Here is a 17,435-nt window from a genome sequence, read left to right as displayed (position 1 = left end):
GCGTTGGCAGGTGAATTTTTTTTTTTACCACTGAGCCACTTTGGAAACCCTTATGTGGATTAGGGTGCTGGAAATGAGGGTGATCTCAGAGTCTGGGGTTCTTTTGGTTACTGCTGATAAACAGGAATAAAGAGCTCAGTAAGATTAGTCCTAGTGGAGTCAATGCAGTGTTGGCAAGGCTATGAGTGTTTGTGGATAGAGAGGAGTGGCTTTCTGGGGCCAATATGAACCTGTTTAGTAAAAAGTTTTTCAATGAGTAATCCTTCTACCATCTTGCAGCAACTCTTTTGAGAATGCAAAACAGACAAGTTTAGATTTTTTTCTTGTCCTTAATGGGCAGGAATATAGACAGTATTTTATAAGTATCATTTTGAAATGTAATTTAACATATCATATTTATCCTTTTTAGAATGGCCAACAAGTCGTAGCAGTAAAAGCTTTGGAAAATTTAGCTAAATATTCAGAAGAGCCGCCACAAGTTCTTACAGCTTTAAAGTAAGTAAGCCCCATCCTGTGGATGTAAAAGCATTTCCTCTATACATGTTACTCTTGGTCTATAAATTTTGCCGTAATAGTACTGATGGATTCAGGCTGAAACAATGCCTACAATACCAAGTGGGTTTTTTTTCCCCAGCTTTATTGAGATATAACTGACAAATGGTGGTATTTTGTAAGTTTAAGGTATGTAACTTGGTGATTTAATACACATTCATATTATGAAATGGTTAGCACAGTAAGATTATATCCATCACCTCACAAAATACTACACTGTATGTGGTGAGAACATTTAAGATTTACTCTCTTAGCAACCTTCATGTATATAATACAGTGTGGTTAACTACAGTTACCATGCTGTACATTAGATCTCAGGGCTGTATTCAATTTGTAACTGGAAGTTTATACCCTTTGACCAGCATCTCTGCATTTTCTCCACCCACAGGCCCTAACAAACATCATTCTACTCTGTTTCTGTGTGTTTGGATTTCTTGCTTTTTTTGTTATTTCTTTCTTTTTTTTTTTTTTAAGAGATTCCACATATAAGGGAGATAATCCAGTACTTGTCTTTCTTTGTCTGACTTATTTCACTTAGTACGATGCCTTCAAGGTCTGTCCATGTTGTCACAAAAGACAGGACTTTCTTTTATCTAGTTAAATAGTATTCCTGTGTGTGTGTGCAAGTACACCATACTACATTTTCTTTATTCCTCCATTGATGGACACTTAAGGTTGTCTCCATGTCTTAGCTATTGCAAATAATGCTATAGTGAACATTGGGGTGCAGATATTTCTTCAAGACATGATTTCCTTTCTTTTAGATACATACCCCAAAGTTGGGTTGGTGAATTGTATAGCAGTTTTATTTTTAATTTCTGAGGAACCTCCATGCTCTTTTTCCACAGTGGCTGTACCAGCTTGCATTCCCATCAACAATGCATGAGGGTTTCCTTTTTTCTATAAAAAAACTTATTATCTCTTTTTTTTTGGATAATAGCCATTCTAACAGGTGTGAGGTGATATTTCACTGTGGTTTTGACTTGCATTTCCCTGATGATTATAATGTTGAGCATCTTTTCATGTACCTGTTGGCCATTTGGATGTCTTCTTTGGAAAAATATCTATACAGGGCTTCTTCCCATGTTAAAATAAGACTGTATTTTGCAGTTGAGCTGTAGGAGTTCCTTATATATTTTAGATATTAACCACTTATCAGATATATTATTTGCAGATATTTTCTTCCATTCTATTAGTTGCCTTTTCATTTTTTTGATAGTTTCCTTTGCCATGCAGGAAATTTTTACTGTGATTTAGCCCCACTTACTCATTTTAACTCATTTTTGCTTTTGTTGCTTGTGCTTTGGGTATCATACCCAAAAAGTCATTATCAAGTTTTTCCCCGTGTTTTCTTCCAGGAGTTTTATGCTTCTATGTTTTTTTTTTTTTTTTCTTCTTTTTTAAAAATTTATTTGTTTTTTAATTGGTTTTAAGTCTTGTATTTAAGTCTTTAATCCATTTTGATCTGTGTCTTCTGTGTAGTGAGAGATAAAGGTCCAGTTTCATTCTTTTGTGTGTGGATATCAATTTTCTCAGCACCACTTACTGACAAAGATTATATTTCCTCTATTAAGTATTCATGTCTCCCTTGTCAAATATTGGTTGATGATATATAGGTGAGTTTATTTCTGGGCTCTCTATTCTATTCCATTGGTCTATATGACTATTCTTATGCCAGTACCATGCTGTTTTAATTACTATAGCTTTGTAGTATAGTTTGAAAACAAATGTGATGGCTCTAACTTTCTTCTTGCTTTTCAAGCTTGCTTTGGTTGTTCAGGGTCTTTTGTGGTTCCGTACGAATTTCAGGATTTTTTTCTCTTATTTCTGTGAAAAATGCTATTGGAAATTTGGTAAGAATGCTTAAAGTAAAAAAAAAAGAACATGTCAGTTAAACCTGATCTTTTCTTTATCTCTTTCTATGAAGGAAAATGATTTATCAAAAGGGAACTTTTACAGACAATAATCAGGCAGAGGAGGCTGAGGTAATGGTAGAGAATATGCCAGTGGAAAAGCTGGAAACCAGAAGGGTTCTGTAGTGATTATCCTGTTGGCCAACTGTACTTGAGTCCACTCTTCTGAAGGGAAATGGAATCACAGATATAATAATATCAGAAGGAGTCTTGAGATACTTGCATATGTTTAGTCAGATAAATATCTAAAATCATCCAGGATGATTGATAGTGTTTTTTATTTTTAAAGATTTTTAAGGTTTGAAACTTCACAAAATACCTTATTTTGTCCATTTGTCATCATGCTGCCAGATCCCTTCAAAAAGTACTCATCCTAGTTTATATGGAACCCAAAGGCCAGTTCCAGGTTCCTTTATAGAAAGAAAAATATAAAAGACTTGTACATTATGCCTAATGTTCCATCAGGTGATTTGGGGCAATGATATAAACTGTGGAACTATTTAAGAATGTCTAATAAGCAATGCTTTTGTTTTAAAATTATTTTACTAAATTACTCTTCCAAAATTACAAAGTTGGTATGTTTTCATTGCAACCATTAAGACATACAAAGACTTACAAATAAAATAATTAATCTCCTTTTCCTCTCTCTTTTCTTACTTCCACCTCCTGGGGTAATCAAGATTACTAACTTGATTTCTTTCTAAGCATCATTTTTTTTATTACTTTATCATTTTTTATTACTTTATCATACAGGTGTTTGTTTCGTCTTTGTCTTCCAAGAATTTCTCAAATGCCAGACTCTGAAAACAAGTAAGTTATAATTCAACAGAAATGATGTATTTACCATTAGAAAAAAAATAGAAAAACTTCCACTAGAAACCTAATACTGAGAAATATATAGTATAATGGGTAAGGGCAATATAGACTCTGGGGCTAGCCTTCCTGGATTTATATTTTGGCTCTGCCACTTATTAGATATGTAGCCTGGGCCTCTGTTTCCTCATCTGTAGAATGGGTGTAATAATAGTACTTACCCTATGAGGTTACTGTGATGACTTGATGAATAAATAAGTGTAAAACACTTAGAATATTGCCAGACCCTTACCATGCCCTTAGTAACATTAGCTATGATTTCATTATGATATTGCATCTGTTTTTCCCGTTTATTTATTTATGGCTGTGCTGGGTCCTCGTTGCTACATGCAGACTTTCTCCAGTTGCAGTGAGCGGGGGCTACTCTCTAATTGTGGTGCAAGGGCTTCTCATTGCAGTGGCTTCTCTTGTTGTAGAGTGCAGACTCTATATTACAAGCTTCAGTAGTTGTGGCTCATGGGCTCTAGAGCACAGGCTCAGTAGTTGTGGCACGTGGGTCTCGTTGCCCTGTGGCATGTGGAATCTCACCAGACCAAGGATCAAACTTATGTCCCCTGCTTTGGCAGGCAGATTCTTAACCACTGGACCATCAGGGAGGTCTGTTTTTCCCTTTCTTAACAGGAGACTTACATATAGATGTATCTCTTACTTTCCCACAGAAACATAAATAACCTGATTGGTTTGTTGATTCCGATTTTCTATCAGCTCAGCTGGGAGTATTTAAATATCTTTCTGTCCACAGTTTCTGTGGCATATGATATCAAGAACTTAACAATTTGTGGAAGAATTAGGTCACCCATTTTTCATTCACAAAATTAATTTACTCCTAATAATTTAAAAGAAAACTATTCAAGATCTTGAGTAGGGATGACTTTCAGAGAAATATCACTCATCTCTATTGTCTCTGCTTGGACAAAAAGTCTATAATAGTGTACCACTACTTCATTTTTGCTTTGTATGTTTGTACCTGGAGGTATAGTATTTTTTCAGCTAAATTCATTGGTAACCGTCTATAACTGAGGTAATATTATATTGATGACATAACTTTTTTTATAATACAAATTCTACCCATACATGTCTGGTTAAGTTTTGCCTCTTTACAGGTTCTGTGAATCCATTTGAAGGGCACTTAAACTAAAAAAAAAAATATTGAGATAATTGGAATTTGAATAATGATCAAATATTTGATGATATTAAGAAATTATTGGAACTTCCCTGGTTGTATGTGGCTAAGACTCCACACTCCTAATGCAGGGGTCCTGGTTTGATCACTGGTCAGGAAACTAAATCCTACATGCCACAACTAAAAGATCCCACATGCTACAACTAAGACCCAGCACAGCCAAATAAATAATTTAAAATTTAAAATAAAATTATTATCTTTAAAGCATATAATGGTAATATAGTTATGATTTTTAAAGAATCCTTTTATCTTATAGACACACCCTAAAATATTTATGGATGAAATTATGTGATGTCTGGAATTTGCTTCAAAATAATATAGCTAGGTGGAGGTATCATTGAAATAAGATTAATGATGAGTTAATAATTACTGAAGCTAAGCCATGGATACCTGGGGGTTCATTCATCTGTTAACACATGTAAACTTCTTTGAAATTTTCAACAGTGAAAAGTTAAAGAATAAAATAGGAAACTCAGAGACTAAACCTTGATAGCTAATAGAACATAAAAGCTCCTTGAAGGCTAAAAAGGGCTATTTATATTGATCTTTGTATCTCTGAAACCTAGGACAGTATCACATACATAATAGTCACTCAATTTGTTTAAATGACTAAATATCAGTTCTTTATAAGAAGATCTTATATTGGACTTAAAGGGTGCTTCATACTCCATGTAATTGCAATGCAGTCAGATCCCACTCATTAAAACTAATTTGAAGATAGGGAAAAAGAAAGGCATCTTGTTTGAATTAAGGACAAACTTAAATTACAGAATATTTTTAAAATATGCCTTTATTGTTTTCATGTAAATACAGTAATAAAGAACATCTAAAAAAATAACATCTACTAGCAATGTTTTAGAGGTCAGGACCTGATTTAACGAATAGATTAGACTAATTTAGGGGGGAAAAGGCCTAATTCAGTGGAAAGAGTCAGAGAATTGAGTTCTAGTTTCAGCTGTTTCACTAACTTCTGGTTTACTTTAGACAATAACAACTTATTTGACTTCTCTAAGCTTTATTTTCTTCACTTATTAAATAAAAGATGAACTGGAAAATTTCTAAAGTTCTATCCTCTTCTAAAAATCTTTTTTTTTTAGTATGAATTTATTTTAATTGGAGGCTAATTGCTTTACAATCATATGGTTTTAAATTACAGTATCAAAAAAAATTACAGTATCTACTTAAGTATTAACAATTTGTGTGCTAAAACTTTTTAAAGCAGTTTGTCTCTTAAATAGAATGTTCATTCCTTTCCATATCCTCATTCTTACTTGTACTATTTACATTAATGACCCCTCATAGATTATTTTATTATTTTTTTTAGATTATTTTATATAGTCACTGAATTAAATAGTGAAGAAGTCAACTTTAGCTCAGCTTAAATTCAGATTAATGAAATTTATGTTAGAAGCTGCTTTATATAAAGTAGATGTCTATTGTTTATCCCTTAGAAAGCGGCTAGTTTTCCTGAAGCACGGTCTGCATTGTATAATATTAGACATTCTCCTGATTGTAGATAGAGTATATTCTACCCTACTTAGTATAAACTTCTTTAGTTGAGTTAGCTAATACTTCCATATTTAATCCTTTGTTTAAACATAGTGGGATGCTTTTCTCTGTTAAAATTTATGTACCCCACCTAAGGAGACTTGGGGCTTCCCTGGTGGCTCAGATGGTAAAGAATCTGCCTGCAATGCGGGAGACCTGGGTTTGATCTCTGGGTTGGGAAGATCCTCTGGAGGAGGGCATGGCAATCCATTCCAGTATTCTTGCCTGGAGAATCCTCATGGACAGAGGAGCCTGGCAGACCACAGTCGCAAAGACCATGGGGTTGCAAAGAGTCAGACACAACTGAGCAACTAAGCATAGCACACAAGGAAGCTTAACAAAGGGTCAAAAGGCTTGAGTAGTAGTAGTCTTGATGTCATCATTGCATGACCTTAGACAAATCATCCCCAATTTCCAGATCTGTTTTCTCATCTATAAAATTAAGGTTATGGATAAGTGATTTTTAAACTACATTCCTTAGAAACCTGAAAATTCTATGGCACTGCCTCAGGGACTTCCAGGAACTGAGGCTCTAGGGCTCTGCCCACGAATGGTTCAACCAGAGCAGCTACACTTCTGTCTCTTCTTGTATATTAGAGTTTTATAAAATTTTATCTGAAACATAGGTTCTGGTTTCCCCTCTTCAAAAAAAAAAGTTGAAAATCACAGAGATCAGTACCTGCTCTCAAATTCTATGACCCTGTAATATAAAACTTTATCAGTCATTGAAATCCTTTGCTTAAGAATAGGTGTAGAGGGGGAAGAGAGAAAAAAATATGAGGACATTGGGGCTGAGGAACAGTATCCTATAATGGGGAAAAACGGTGTAAAATGATAGATTTGCACCTTGAGCAACAAAACTTCACAATTTTGCATTTTCTTTGAGAAGCTCTCAGGTACAAATAGAGTCTCTTTTTTATACTTTTCTGTAGTAAAGCTTTGGAACAGCAGGAAAATACTCTTTTCTTTACTTTTTAGAAGGCAAGAAATGGATAGAATTTTGGCTTACTTCAATACAGGTAAATATCTCCTTGATTATTTTCACTCATTCATCTTGCCTCTATCCTCTATCAATATATAAATTCTCCAATATATAAATTCTCCAATATTCAATATATAAATTCTCCAATATATAAATTCTCAATATATATAATTCTCCAAGGCTTCATGTTTGAGTTAAGCTTCATGTTTTTACTAACATTTGTCACAGCAGTATATCTAGTTTCTTTATTCACAAGCAGAGAAAAGTTTGCTGTCACTAGCATTCATGTCCAAATGTGATTTCAGCTCTGTTTTTATTACAGTTTTTAAAAAGACATTTCTGTTTTTTCCTTCCTCCCTCCCTACCTGCCTTCCATCTCTGTTTCCACTTGATTCTAACCTAGAAAATGAACAGGTAAAAAAGGATCAAAACAAAAACACTCTGAACCCCACTAATTTTCATGATCTCTGCATCAAATTCAGATTGCTTACTCTGTTATTTTGAGGCTGTCCATCGATCTATCTGGACTTCCCTGGTGGCTCAGACGGTAAAGCGTCTGTCTACAATGCGGGAGACCCGGGTTCAATCCCTGGGTCAGGAAGATCCCCTGGAGAAGGAAATGGCAATCCACTCCAGGACTATTGCCTAGAAAATCCCATGGACAGAGGAGCCTGGTAGGCTATAGCCCACAGGGTCACAAAGAGTCGGACACGACTGAGCGACTTCACTATAGTCACTATCCATCTATCCAAGTCTATGTCATCTCCTCTGTATACCAATAATTCCTGCCTTCCCACTTCATTCAGCTAACTTCCTAGCTCCATTGAATTCCTTTTTCCAACTCCATGCTTTCTTTCTTGGTGTTGCTTTTGCCTAATAGGTCTTCCGATTTCTACTGCCCATGTACCTATTTGGGCTTCCTTGGTGGCTCAGTGGTAAAGAATCTGCCTGCAATGCAGGAGATGTGGGTTCAATCCCTGGGTCAGGAATATCCCTCAGAGAAGGAAATGGCAACCCACTCCAGTATTCTTGGCTAGGAAATCCCATGGACAGAGGAGCCTGGTGGGCTACGGTCCATGGGGTCACAAAAGAGTTGGGTATGACTTAGCAACTAAATAACAACAATGTACCAATTTCCTTAAGTCTAAAATACACCAAAAACTCCATATCCTAGAAATTCTATCCCATTTATTGCAGTAGTTCACTTTTATACCTCAAATATCTGTCAACAGGTTGTTAAATGTAACAAATCAGTTTAGAAACCACAGCTTTTCAAAAGAGGAATGTTTACTGTTGGCATTCTTCTCTCTCAGAAGGCCACAAGAGTATGTAATAAATGTTTTCTGATGATCACAACAGATTTTGGTTCTGTACTTTGCTTGCTGTAGGAGTTCAGTAAGTAAATATTATGCCAACCTATCAGTACTCTTCCAATCCTCAATCTCTATTTCAGTATTTTAAATGATTATTTCTATTTTTTCCTTACACATAAATCATATCTTTCTACCTCAGGTGGTGAATGATTGCTCTAATTAAAAATCTCCCCAAAGATGTGTTTGTTCTCCAGAGTTTGAATTAACAGTTTATAAGAGCTTAGTAATGCTTTTTGTCATTTTAATTATTTTGGTATGCACTCATGCACACACACTGAAAAAGGACTTTCTAAATCCAGGCTCATGTCTGACTGTTTTTAAAGCAGGATTAACAACTTTGTTAGAGTATAAAGTAAAAGACTTCAATATCAGATTTTCTTGTTTGATGCAGCATTCCTGAACCTTACTCAGTTATCTGAAGGAGAAACCTGGACTTCAGCCTCTAAGATTAATGAAGCTCATTGGTTTCGAAAAACAGGTAAAAGGAAATTCTGTGGCTAAGCGAAACATTGTGGGGTGATAGAATCAGACAGATTCAAATTCTAGCTCTTAAATTTATAGCTATGGGTAAAAGGATAACTTGCTTAATCTCAGTTTTACTGTTTAATCTCAGTTTTACTATAAAAAATGGGGAACCTGGACATACCATGCACTCACTGTTAGTTTTCTTCATTTTCTATTGAAATGAATCTAAGAATAAAATACTGAATTAGAACTGCAGGTCTCCAAGGTTATGTTCCTAAACTTATTCTAGAATGCCCAATTTATCTCTAAATGTGAATCCTGAAAAATAAACTACATGCAACAATATGAATGAATCTCACAAAAATTATATTGAGCAAAAGAAGCCAGATGTTTTGTATATACTGCATGGATCCATTTATATATAGTAAGAAACAAAAAGCCAGCAAACTAATTTACAGTTTTAGAACTCAGGATAGTGGTTACCCTTGAAGGGAGTAGTACTTGAAGAGAGTAGGTGGGATTGCTTCTGGGTTTCTGGTAATGATAAAGATCTTTGATCTGGATTGGTTACATGGATATTATATACTTTATGAAAATTCATCACGTTATACGGTTATGAGTTACGTAATTTACTTTATGCAGATTCTGTTTATAAAATTTACACTCCAGTGATAAGTAAGCGAGAGCAATTAAGCATCAGTGTTATAAGGTTAACTGGTTCTTCATGAACCTTTTTCTGCTTTATGGGGTTTACTGGGTCTCTAGGAGAAAAGGGAATAAATACAACAATCTGGTTTCTGGGAAACTTATGTGTATAATGGAAAATAGAAAACATTTAAATTATAGAAAGATTTAATGACTTTGATGTTTTAGAAGTTCAAAAAGTTATTTCTCCATACTTGTTTCACTGAATTTTAATTTGGTTTTTCAAGATAAAGATCATGCTGAATGTTGCCTAATGGAGATGTCCACAGCTCTATGAAAGATGTGAATCTTTCCATCTGTTTTCCTGAACGTTGAGTCTAATATACCTGATCTTTGCTTAATTTTAACTTTCTTTCACCAACTGAAGTTGGTGAACTCTTCAATGTGATACTCATTTTTTAGATGGATTCGTGTCAACTAAGAATTTATTGTATATCCCTGATTTAAAAAAAATTCAACACTATTGCCATTAGTCATTGTCCTAGAATTAAAGATTGGAAGTAATAGAAGTCTCTAAGTTTACCTGGAAAAAATTTCTCTAAAAACCTAAAGTTAGCTTTTTTTAACCCTTGAGAAACCCCACATTAGTATGTTAATATTAAGGATATGGATATTATAAATCTGTGGAGATTATAATGGTACAGATTAAACAGTGAATTTTCATAATTATGTTATTTTATGTTAATGTTCAGCTTGGAACTTGGCCGTGCATTGTGAGAAAGATCCACCGTCAATGAGAGAATTTTTTGTACTTTCTTACAAGGTAAGTCTCTTCTAACAGGTATCTCATGTATGAACCACAACAAGGATATGACCCTATGGCTATAGTCAAGGACTAAGTATAGAGTGAGATTGGCTTTTAATCTAGGAACTCTTAATATACATTTAAGCAGGAATGACCTAAGGAGAATTTGATCCCTAGAGGATATAATATGAGAACATGAGGTAGATCTCCCCATACCACAGTATCACAAACAACCATCCTGGAGTGTAAAGTTCTACCATAAGAGACTTACTCTTTTATCTTTGAAGGAATTTCAGTCTCTCAAAGTCCTATATAAAAATCTAACTATTTTTAGAAGGAAATACTCTAAGAAGTTGTAAATTACCGAAACATTAGGAACGGTTCTGGATATAAGTCTATAGGAATATAGAATAGGTATTTGGGGACAACAGGAGTTTAAAAGGATGCTAAGAAGTTTAGATCTGCTTTATAACTTTTCTTAGAGCAAGCTCTATGTATAAGGATTTGAGTTTGTTTTGCAATAAGCATTTAAAAATAGTCATTAGCCTGCAAGGCAGAGGTTAAATGACAGGCAAAGGAACAAGCATTGATGAGAGGATGAAAGGGAGGTGGTAAAGAATATCCCTCATACACATTCAGGAGTATGAAATCTGTTATGTTGAGATAGATCAAATGTTTTAGAACTGGAAAAGACTATATAGGTAATCTAGCACAACTCCTTCACCTTATATATGAGTTACCTGAGATGTAGAGATTGAGTATCTTGAAATGCTATTTAGTTAAATGATGGTAATGATTATGATCACTAAATATTTGGGGAGCATAAGAAATAATGTTTGAAAATTTAAGTATAATTGCCATTTTAATGAGGTAAATCAGTTTTAGTTTTGACATTTATGATAGCACTAGTAGAATTCCATGTTAGAATCCTAAGTAGCCTAGAATTTTATTGTAGTACAATGCTGGGAGGTTATTTTTTGAGGTTAATTTGTGCTTTTATTTGCCAGCATAACTTGGCTAGAGTGGCCTACAAACTTGGTTAATCTTGTGTGTAATATGTATACACACATGAAAGGGAAACAAAAGTTTTGCCAAAAATGTCTACCCTGAGTGTTAATTCTTTTTTTTTTTTTTTTTTTTTTTTACTTTTTAGATCAGTTTTAGGTTTACAACAAAATTGACAGGTACAGAAATTTCACATATATCCCCTTCCCACACATGCATAGCCATTATTAACTAAGTGGTACCTTTTTTAAAAAAACCAAGAACGAAATGCATTGACACATCATAATTACCAAAGTCCACAGTTCACCATAGGGTTTGCTTTAATAAGTGAGAGTAGTGTTGCATATTCTGTGGGTTTAGACAAAAGTACAATGACATATATCCATCATTATAATGTGATACACAGTATTTCACTGCTCATAAAACTTCTGTACCCTGTGTATTCATCTGCCCTCTCCCCTCAAACTCCTGGCAACTGTTGATCTTTTTATGGTCTCCATAGTTTTATCTTTTCCAGAATGGCATGCAGTTGCAATCTATTTTTTCTTTTTCTTTCCTAAGACCACCCATGGCCCACTCATGTGTGTACCTCACCAGCTCTAGGTGGCAAACTTCTCTATTAAATACTGTAGGTTTTCTTCCAGTATTGAGCTCCACTGGTCCTACCAGCAACCATGTGGAGCTACAGAGAGACATGTGTTTGGGTATTTGTTCATAGAAAGGCCACAAGTTTTGTGCCCCTTGTCACAATGAACCCAGATTCCTGTTGGGTGTGTTATAAACAGAGGAGTCATTTCTTCAGGCCCCTACTCTAAGCACACCCCATGGGAGTTTTTTTCTAAAGCTAGAGTACAAGGTTTAATGATGAAGTTATCCTAATGCCTGTCAAGATTTGACATTGTCTCTTTCAGCCATGAACAATATAGGTACTAATTTCAGCTCTATTCAATGCAAAGGGAAAACCTATTTGCCAGGGGAAAAATCACTTAGAAATTACAACATAAGCCAAGAAGTAAATCACTAGATAAAGATACAGGGCCAAATGACAGTACTTGTCACTGGGAAAGACAGGAAAATTCTGAAGAAATGAAGCTTTTTAATCTCTCGAAAAGTGCTAAAAAATAGAAAGTAATATAAAATTAAAACCATAAATCAGTGTTGTAGCCGATATCATCGTTAAGGTGAGATGTGGTTTTCCAGCTGAATTTTGTCATTCAGACAGGATGTTGCTGATTTTCATTCTGATTGTTTGTGTTCACCTGGCAGAATTCTCCCTATTCATTGATGTTCTGGTTATTTCTTATCAGATGTCCCTGTTTTGTCCTTCTGATCAAGTAATTCTGATTGCACAGAAAACATGTCTACTCATGGCAGCTGCAATTGATCTACAGCAAGGGAGAAAAGCTTCAACAGCTTTTGAACAGGTAATGTGCAACCTTCAAAGAAAATGCAAGCATTCAGTGTGCTGTTTGGTATGTTTGCCTTCCTTCATGCAATTCTTTTTGATTCTCTTTTTAGAATCTTTTCCTCCATTCTGGCAATATCTTGATTTCAAAGATTTGTAATTCCTTTCTAAGGAAAGGTAATATTTGGCTTAGCCTCTTTTAAAATGCCCCTTGCCATGGACCGCTGTTTGTGAATCTGCTTTTAAATATTCTTTATCTTCATCATCTCCCTGAGATCACAAGTGGTCCATAGGTTGTTCTACTTCTGTTTCCTTTCACACATTCTCTAAGGAAACACATTTACTTCCACAGCATTTTTTTCCCCATTTGGCTGTGTTGGGTCTTAGCTGCAACATACAGGATCTTTCGTTGAGGTGCATGGACTCTCTAGGTGTGGCATGCACTTCAGTAGTTGTGGCACACGGACTTAGTTGCTCTTCAGCATTTGGGAACTCAGTTCCCCAACGAGGGATCAAACCACACCCCCTGCATTGCAGGGCAAATTCTTAACCACTGGACCACCAGGGAAGTTCCACTTCCACAGTTTTGTTAGCCATCTGGAATTATTTAGCTGACTTGTTTATTGTCACAGACTGGTTCCAAATTGGGAAAGGAGTACATCAAGCTGTATATTGTCACCCTGATATTTCATTTATATACAGAGTACATCATGCGAAATGCTGGGCTGGATGAAGCACAAGTTAGAATCAAGATTGCTGGGAGAGATATCAGTAACCTCAGCTGCCTGCAGTGAGGGAGATCTGGGTTCAATCCCTGCATTGGGAAGATCCCCTGGAGAAGGAACTGTCAACCTACTCCAGTACTCTTGCCTGGAAAATTCCATGGGCAGAGGAGCCTGGTAGGCTACAGTCCATGGGATTGCAAAAAGTCACACACGACTGAGGCAACTTAACTTCAGATACACAGATGACACCACCCTTATGGCAGAAAGTGAAGAACTAAACAGCCTCTTGATGAAAGTGAAAAAAGAGAGTGAAAAAGTTGGCTTAAAACTCAACATTCAAAAAACTAAGATCATGGCATCCAGTCCCATCACTTCATGACAGGTAGATAGGGAAACAATGGAAACAGTGACAGACTTTATTTTCTTGGGCTCCAAAATCACTGCAGATGGTGACTGCGGTCATGAAATTAAAAGACGCTTGCTCCTTGGAAGAAAAGCTATGATCAACCTAGATAGCATTTTAAAAAGCAGAGACATTACTTTGCCAACAAAGGTCCGCCTAGTCAAAGCTATGGATTTTCCAGTAGTCATGTATGGATGTGAGAGTTGGACTATAAAGAAAGCTGAGCACCAAAGAATTGATGCTTTTGAACTGTGGTGTTGGAGAAAACTCTTTTAAGAGTCCCTTGGACAGCAAGGAGATCCCACCAGTCAATCCTACAGGAAATCAGTGCTGAATATCCATTGGAAGGACTGACGCTGAAGCTGAAACTCCAACCCTGATGCTGAGAAAGATTGAAAGCAGGAGAAGAGGACGACAGAGGATGAGATGGTTGGATGGCATCACTGACTCGGTGGACATGGGTTTGGGCAAGCTCAGGGAGTTGGTGATGGACAGGGAAGCTTGGCATGCTGCAGTCCATGGGGTCACAAAGAGTCAGACATGACTAACTGAACTATTGTCACTCAATTGCATTTGCTTTCTTTGACCCACATTCTTGAATATTTTATCATTCAGTTCAGTTCAGTCACTCAGTCATGTCCGACTCTTTGTGACCCCATGGACTGCAGTGTGCCAGGCTTCCCAGCAAGCAGGGTGACAATAGACAGCCTTGACGTACTCCTTTTCCTATTTGGAACCAGTCTGTTGTTCCATGTCCAGTTCTAACTGTTGCTTCCTGACCTGCATACAGGTTTCTCAAGAGGCAGGTCAGGTGGTCTGGTATTCCCATCTCTTTCAGAATTTTCCACAGTTTATTGTGATCCACATTAACTCAGTTTTAACAACAAGAAAACAAAATACCTACTTTTGCCTGAGTCCCACTCTCAGCTTAAACTTTATACCTTTTAAGGAGATAGCAACATCAATATCTCACTCTCCCAGAGTATTCACTGATTTGTCTTTAGTTCTTTCCTTCCTTCTTTCAAGCTAGGAAATTTGTCACCAAATTGGACTCCTAGCATGTTTGTATGATTTTAACTTCTGGATCTCTCTGGTTTTTTTCTCTTACCTAGCCAAAGAAAACTTCCTAATTTTCCATACTTGCCAGCTTCTTTTCTTTCCAATTGGTCCAAAATCCTTCTTGCTGCTTATTCTGGTCCTTCTGTTAATATGTTCTTTTATATGATTCTTCACATCTGAAACAAGCTATCAATAGATCTCTGCCAACATATTTTCTTTCCTTTCTTTTCCATTATTGAGTTCAACTCAAAAAAACATGTGAGTACCAAGTACTCTGCTAGTTACTAGAGATAAAGGATATAAAGTCCTTGTCCTGAGTAGTAAAGGGACCTCTTTTTAGAAACTTTTCCATAGTAAAAGAAGATGAAAAAAAATCTACAAGCCTCAGAGCAAAACCAAAACAACCGTTTTGGCTTCTTTATAAGTAAGGGTGTTGTCAAACTGAAATTCATTCCAAACAAACTGAAATGTCAGGGTTTGGAGCAGAGAAAGGCTTATAACAAGGGCCATGCAAGAAGAATGAGTGGCTCGTGCTCAGAAGACCTGAACTCCCCAGTGGGTTTCAGGGAAGTTTTTATAGGCAACATTTGGGGAAGTGGCACTGCAGAGTGCGTAGCTCTTCTCTGATTGGCTGGTGGTGAGGTAATAGAATGGTCATCATCTCAGTCTGATATTAGCCTTCTGGTTCCAACCAGTCTGGGGTCCACATGCTTGTCCTCAGCCTAAGGTTATCATCCTCCACCTGGATAGAGGCCTTAATTCCTGTAGAAGAACTAATCTTGTTCCACTGTAGACAGAGTACATACTTTGTCTGACTTCAAGTTATTTTAAATGTATTTGAAGTTTGTGTTGTGGTCTAACATACGGTCTGTCCTGGATAAAGTGCCATGTGTGCTTGAGAAAGAATCTACTTTGTTCTTGGGTTGATGAAATGGTCTATGTATATCTTTTAGGTATAAAAATAAACTATACATAGTTTTACACAGTATTTTAAAATAAGAAAAGAAAGAAGAAATATATTATCAGTGCACTTTGTTTTTTCATTTGTATTCAAATTGCTATTGGTGTCACATGCTTTCAGCCTGAAGAACTTCTCTTAGCATTTTTATAAATGGTTCTGCTAGCAAAAAGATGCAACTTTTTTTAATCTGGGAATTTCTTTATTTTTCTTTCAGTTCTGAGAGATAATTTTGCTGGGTATTAGATTCTTGGTTGCCTGTTTTCTTTCATCACATTGAATATATTATCCCACTGCCTTTTTAATCAATATTCTACATTTCCTGACATTGTCATCTTGCCTTCCTTTTTTAAGTATGGTTTCCTTTAATTGTTTTAACATATTTGAAACAGCTGCTTTGAAACCTGTGTCTGCTAATTTCCAATATTGGACCTTTCAAAAGTCAGTTCCTCTTGCCTACTTTATTCCTGTGTATGGGTTATACTTTCTTGTTTCTTTGCATATTTTATAATTCTTTGTTGAAAACTGAACATTTTGCATAGTATTTTGGAACATCTTGGGGTACTGAGTCCCCCTCTCTGAGACTTGTTAATATGTGCTTGTTTGTTTGATTAGTGACTTGTCTGGGCTAGTTCAGTGCAGTCTTATTTCTGCAGCTGTATAATAGTATAGAGCATCTAATGTTATTCCTCAGAGATCACAGTCTTTGCCTTTGCAGTCACCATGACCCCTCCCCTGGAAAGGAATGAAAGTAGTTTTAGCAGGGTTATTTTTGAGTATCTCTTTCCATGATCACCCTGTTAAGCTTCTGCTGCTGCTGCTGCTAAGTTGCTTCAGTCGTGTCCGACTCTGTGTGACCCCATAGACAGCAGCCCACCAGGCTCCCCTGTCCCTGGGATTCTCAAGGCAAGAACACTGGAGTGGATTGCCATTTCCTTCTCCAATGCATGAAAGTGAAGAGTGAAAGTGAAGTGGCTCAGTCGTGCCTGACTCTTAGCGACCCCATGGACTGCAGCCTACCAGGCTCCTGCGTCCATGGGATTTTCCAGGCAAGAGTACTGGAGTGGGGTGCCACTGCCTTCTCCGTTAAGCTTCTGAGTGGTCTTCTATTGGTATCGTACACAGGTGTAAGGCTTGATGAATTACTAGGTGACTGGTTGTGTGTGTGTGTGTGCGCGCGCGTGCACGCACATGTACGTGCATGTGTGCACTCACACATGCGCGTTTGAAAATACTCTGGTATAAATTGCTCCACAGTCTGATCCAATTAATGTAAGGCCCCTTTGAAGGGGTAAGTAATCTTAGCTTTCTCCTCCTCTTAGTTCTCTCTGTAAACTTGTATTCTACTGTTTGGCTTGTCATTATCACTGAGTTACCAGCTTCCTCTTAATTGCCCACACCAAAATCTTCACTTTTTTTTTTTAATAGTGTCTTTAGACTTGAACGCCCCCAAGCTCTATTTCAATAAATGTCAGTCAGTCTCCTTAGGGTGACTACAGAGCTCACTCTTCTAATGACCTTCCTCTCCTCCTGAGCAGAAA

General features: G+C 36.5%; 1 protein-coding gene and 1 non-coding gene across 2 annotated transcripts in view; one reads left to right on the top strand and one right to left on the bottom strand.

The window, feature by feature from the left end:
* TEX11 (testis expressed 11) overlaps positions 1-17,435 on the top strand; it is a 211,524-nt gene that overhangs the window by 140,680 nt on the left and 53,409 nt on the right. The window contains exons 19-24 of the mRNA XM_025276046.2: positions 410-495; positions 3,219-3,275; positions 7,048-7,088; positions 8,816-8,902; positions 10,287-10,357; positions 12,652-12,768. Coding sequence (XP_025131831.2) covers positions 410-495; positions 3,219-3,275; positions 7,048-7,088; positions 8,816-8,902; positions 10,287-10,357; positions 12,652-12,768 — 459 coding nt within the window. The remainder of the gene's footprint in view (positions 1-409; positions 496-3,218; positions 3,276-7,047; positions 7,089-8,815; positions 8,903-10,286; positions 10,358-12,651; positions 12,769-17,435) is intronic.
* Positions 12,039-12,168, bottom strand: LOC112582422. The gene has a single exon (XR_003106960.2). It is a non-coding gene; the product is annotated as a small nucleolar RNA SNORA11 (small nucleolar RNA).

Source organism: Bubalus bubalis, chromosome X (assembly GCF_019923935.1).
Source record: "Bubalus bubalis isolate 160015118507 breed Murrah chromosome X, NDDB_SH_1, whole genome shotgun sequence".
NCBI classification, from domain to species: domain Eukaryota; kingdom Metazoa; phylum Chordata; class Mammalia; order Artiodactyla; family Bovidae; genus Bubalus; species Bubalus bubalis.
This window is presented reverse-complemented; position numbering and strand designations above follow the sequence as displayed.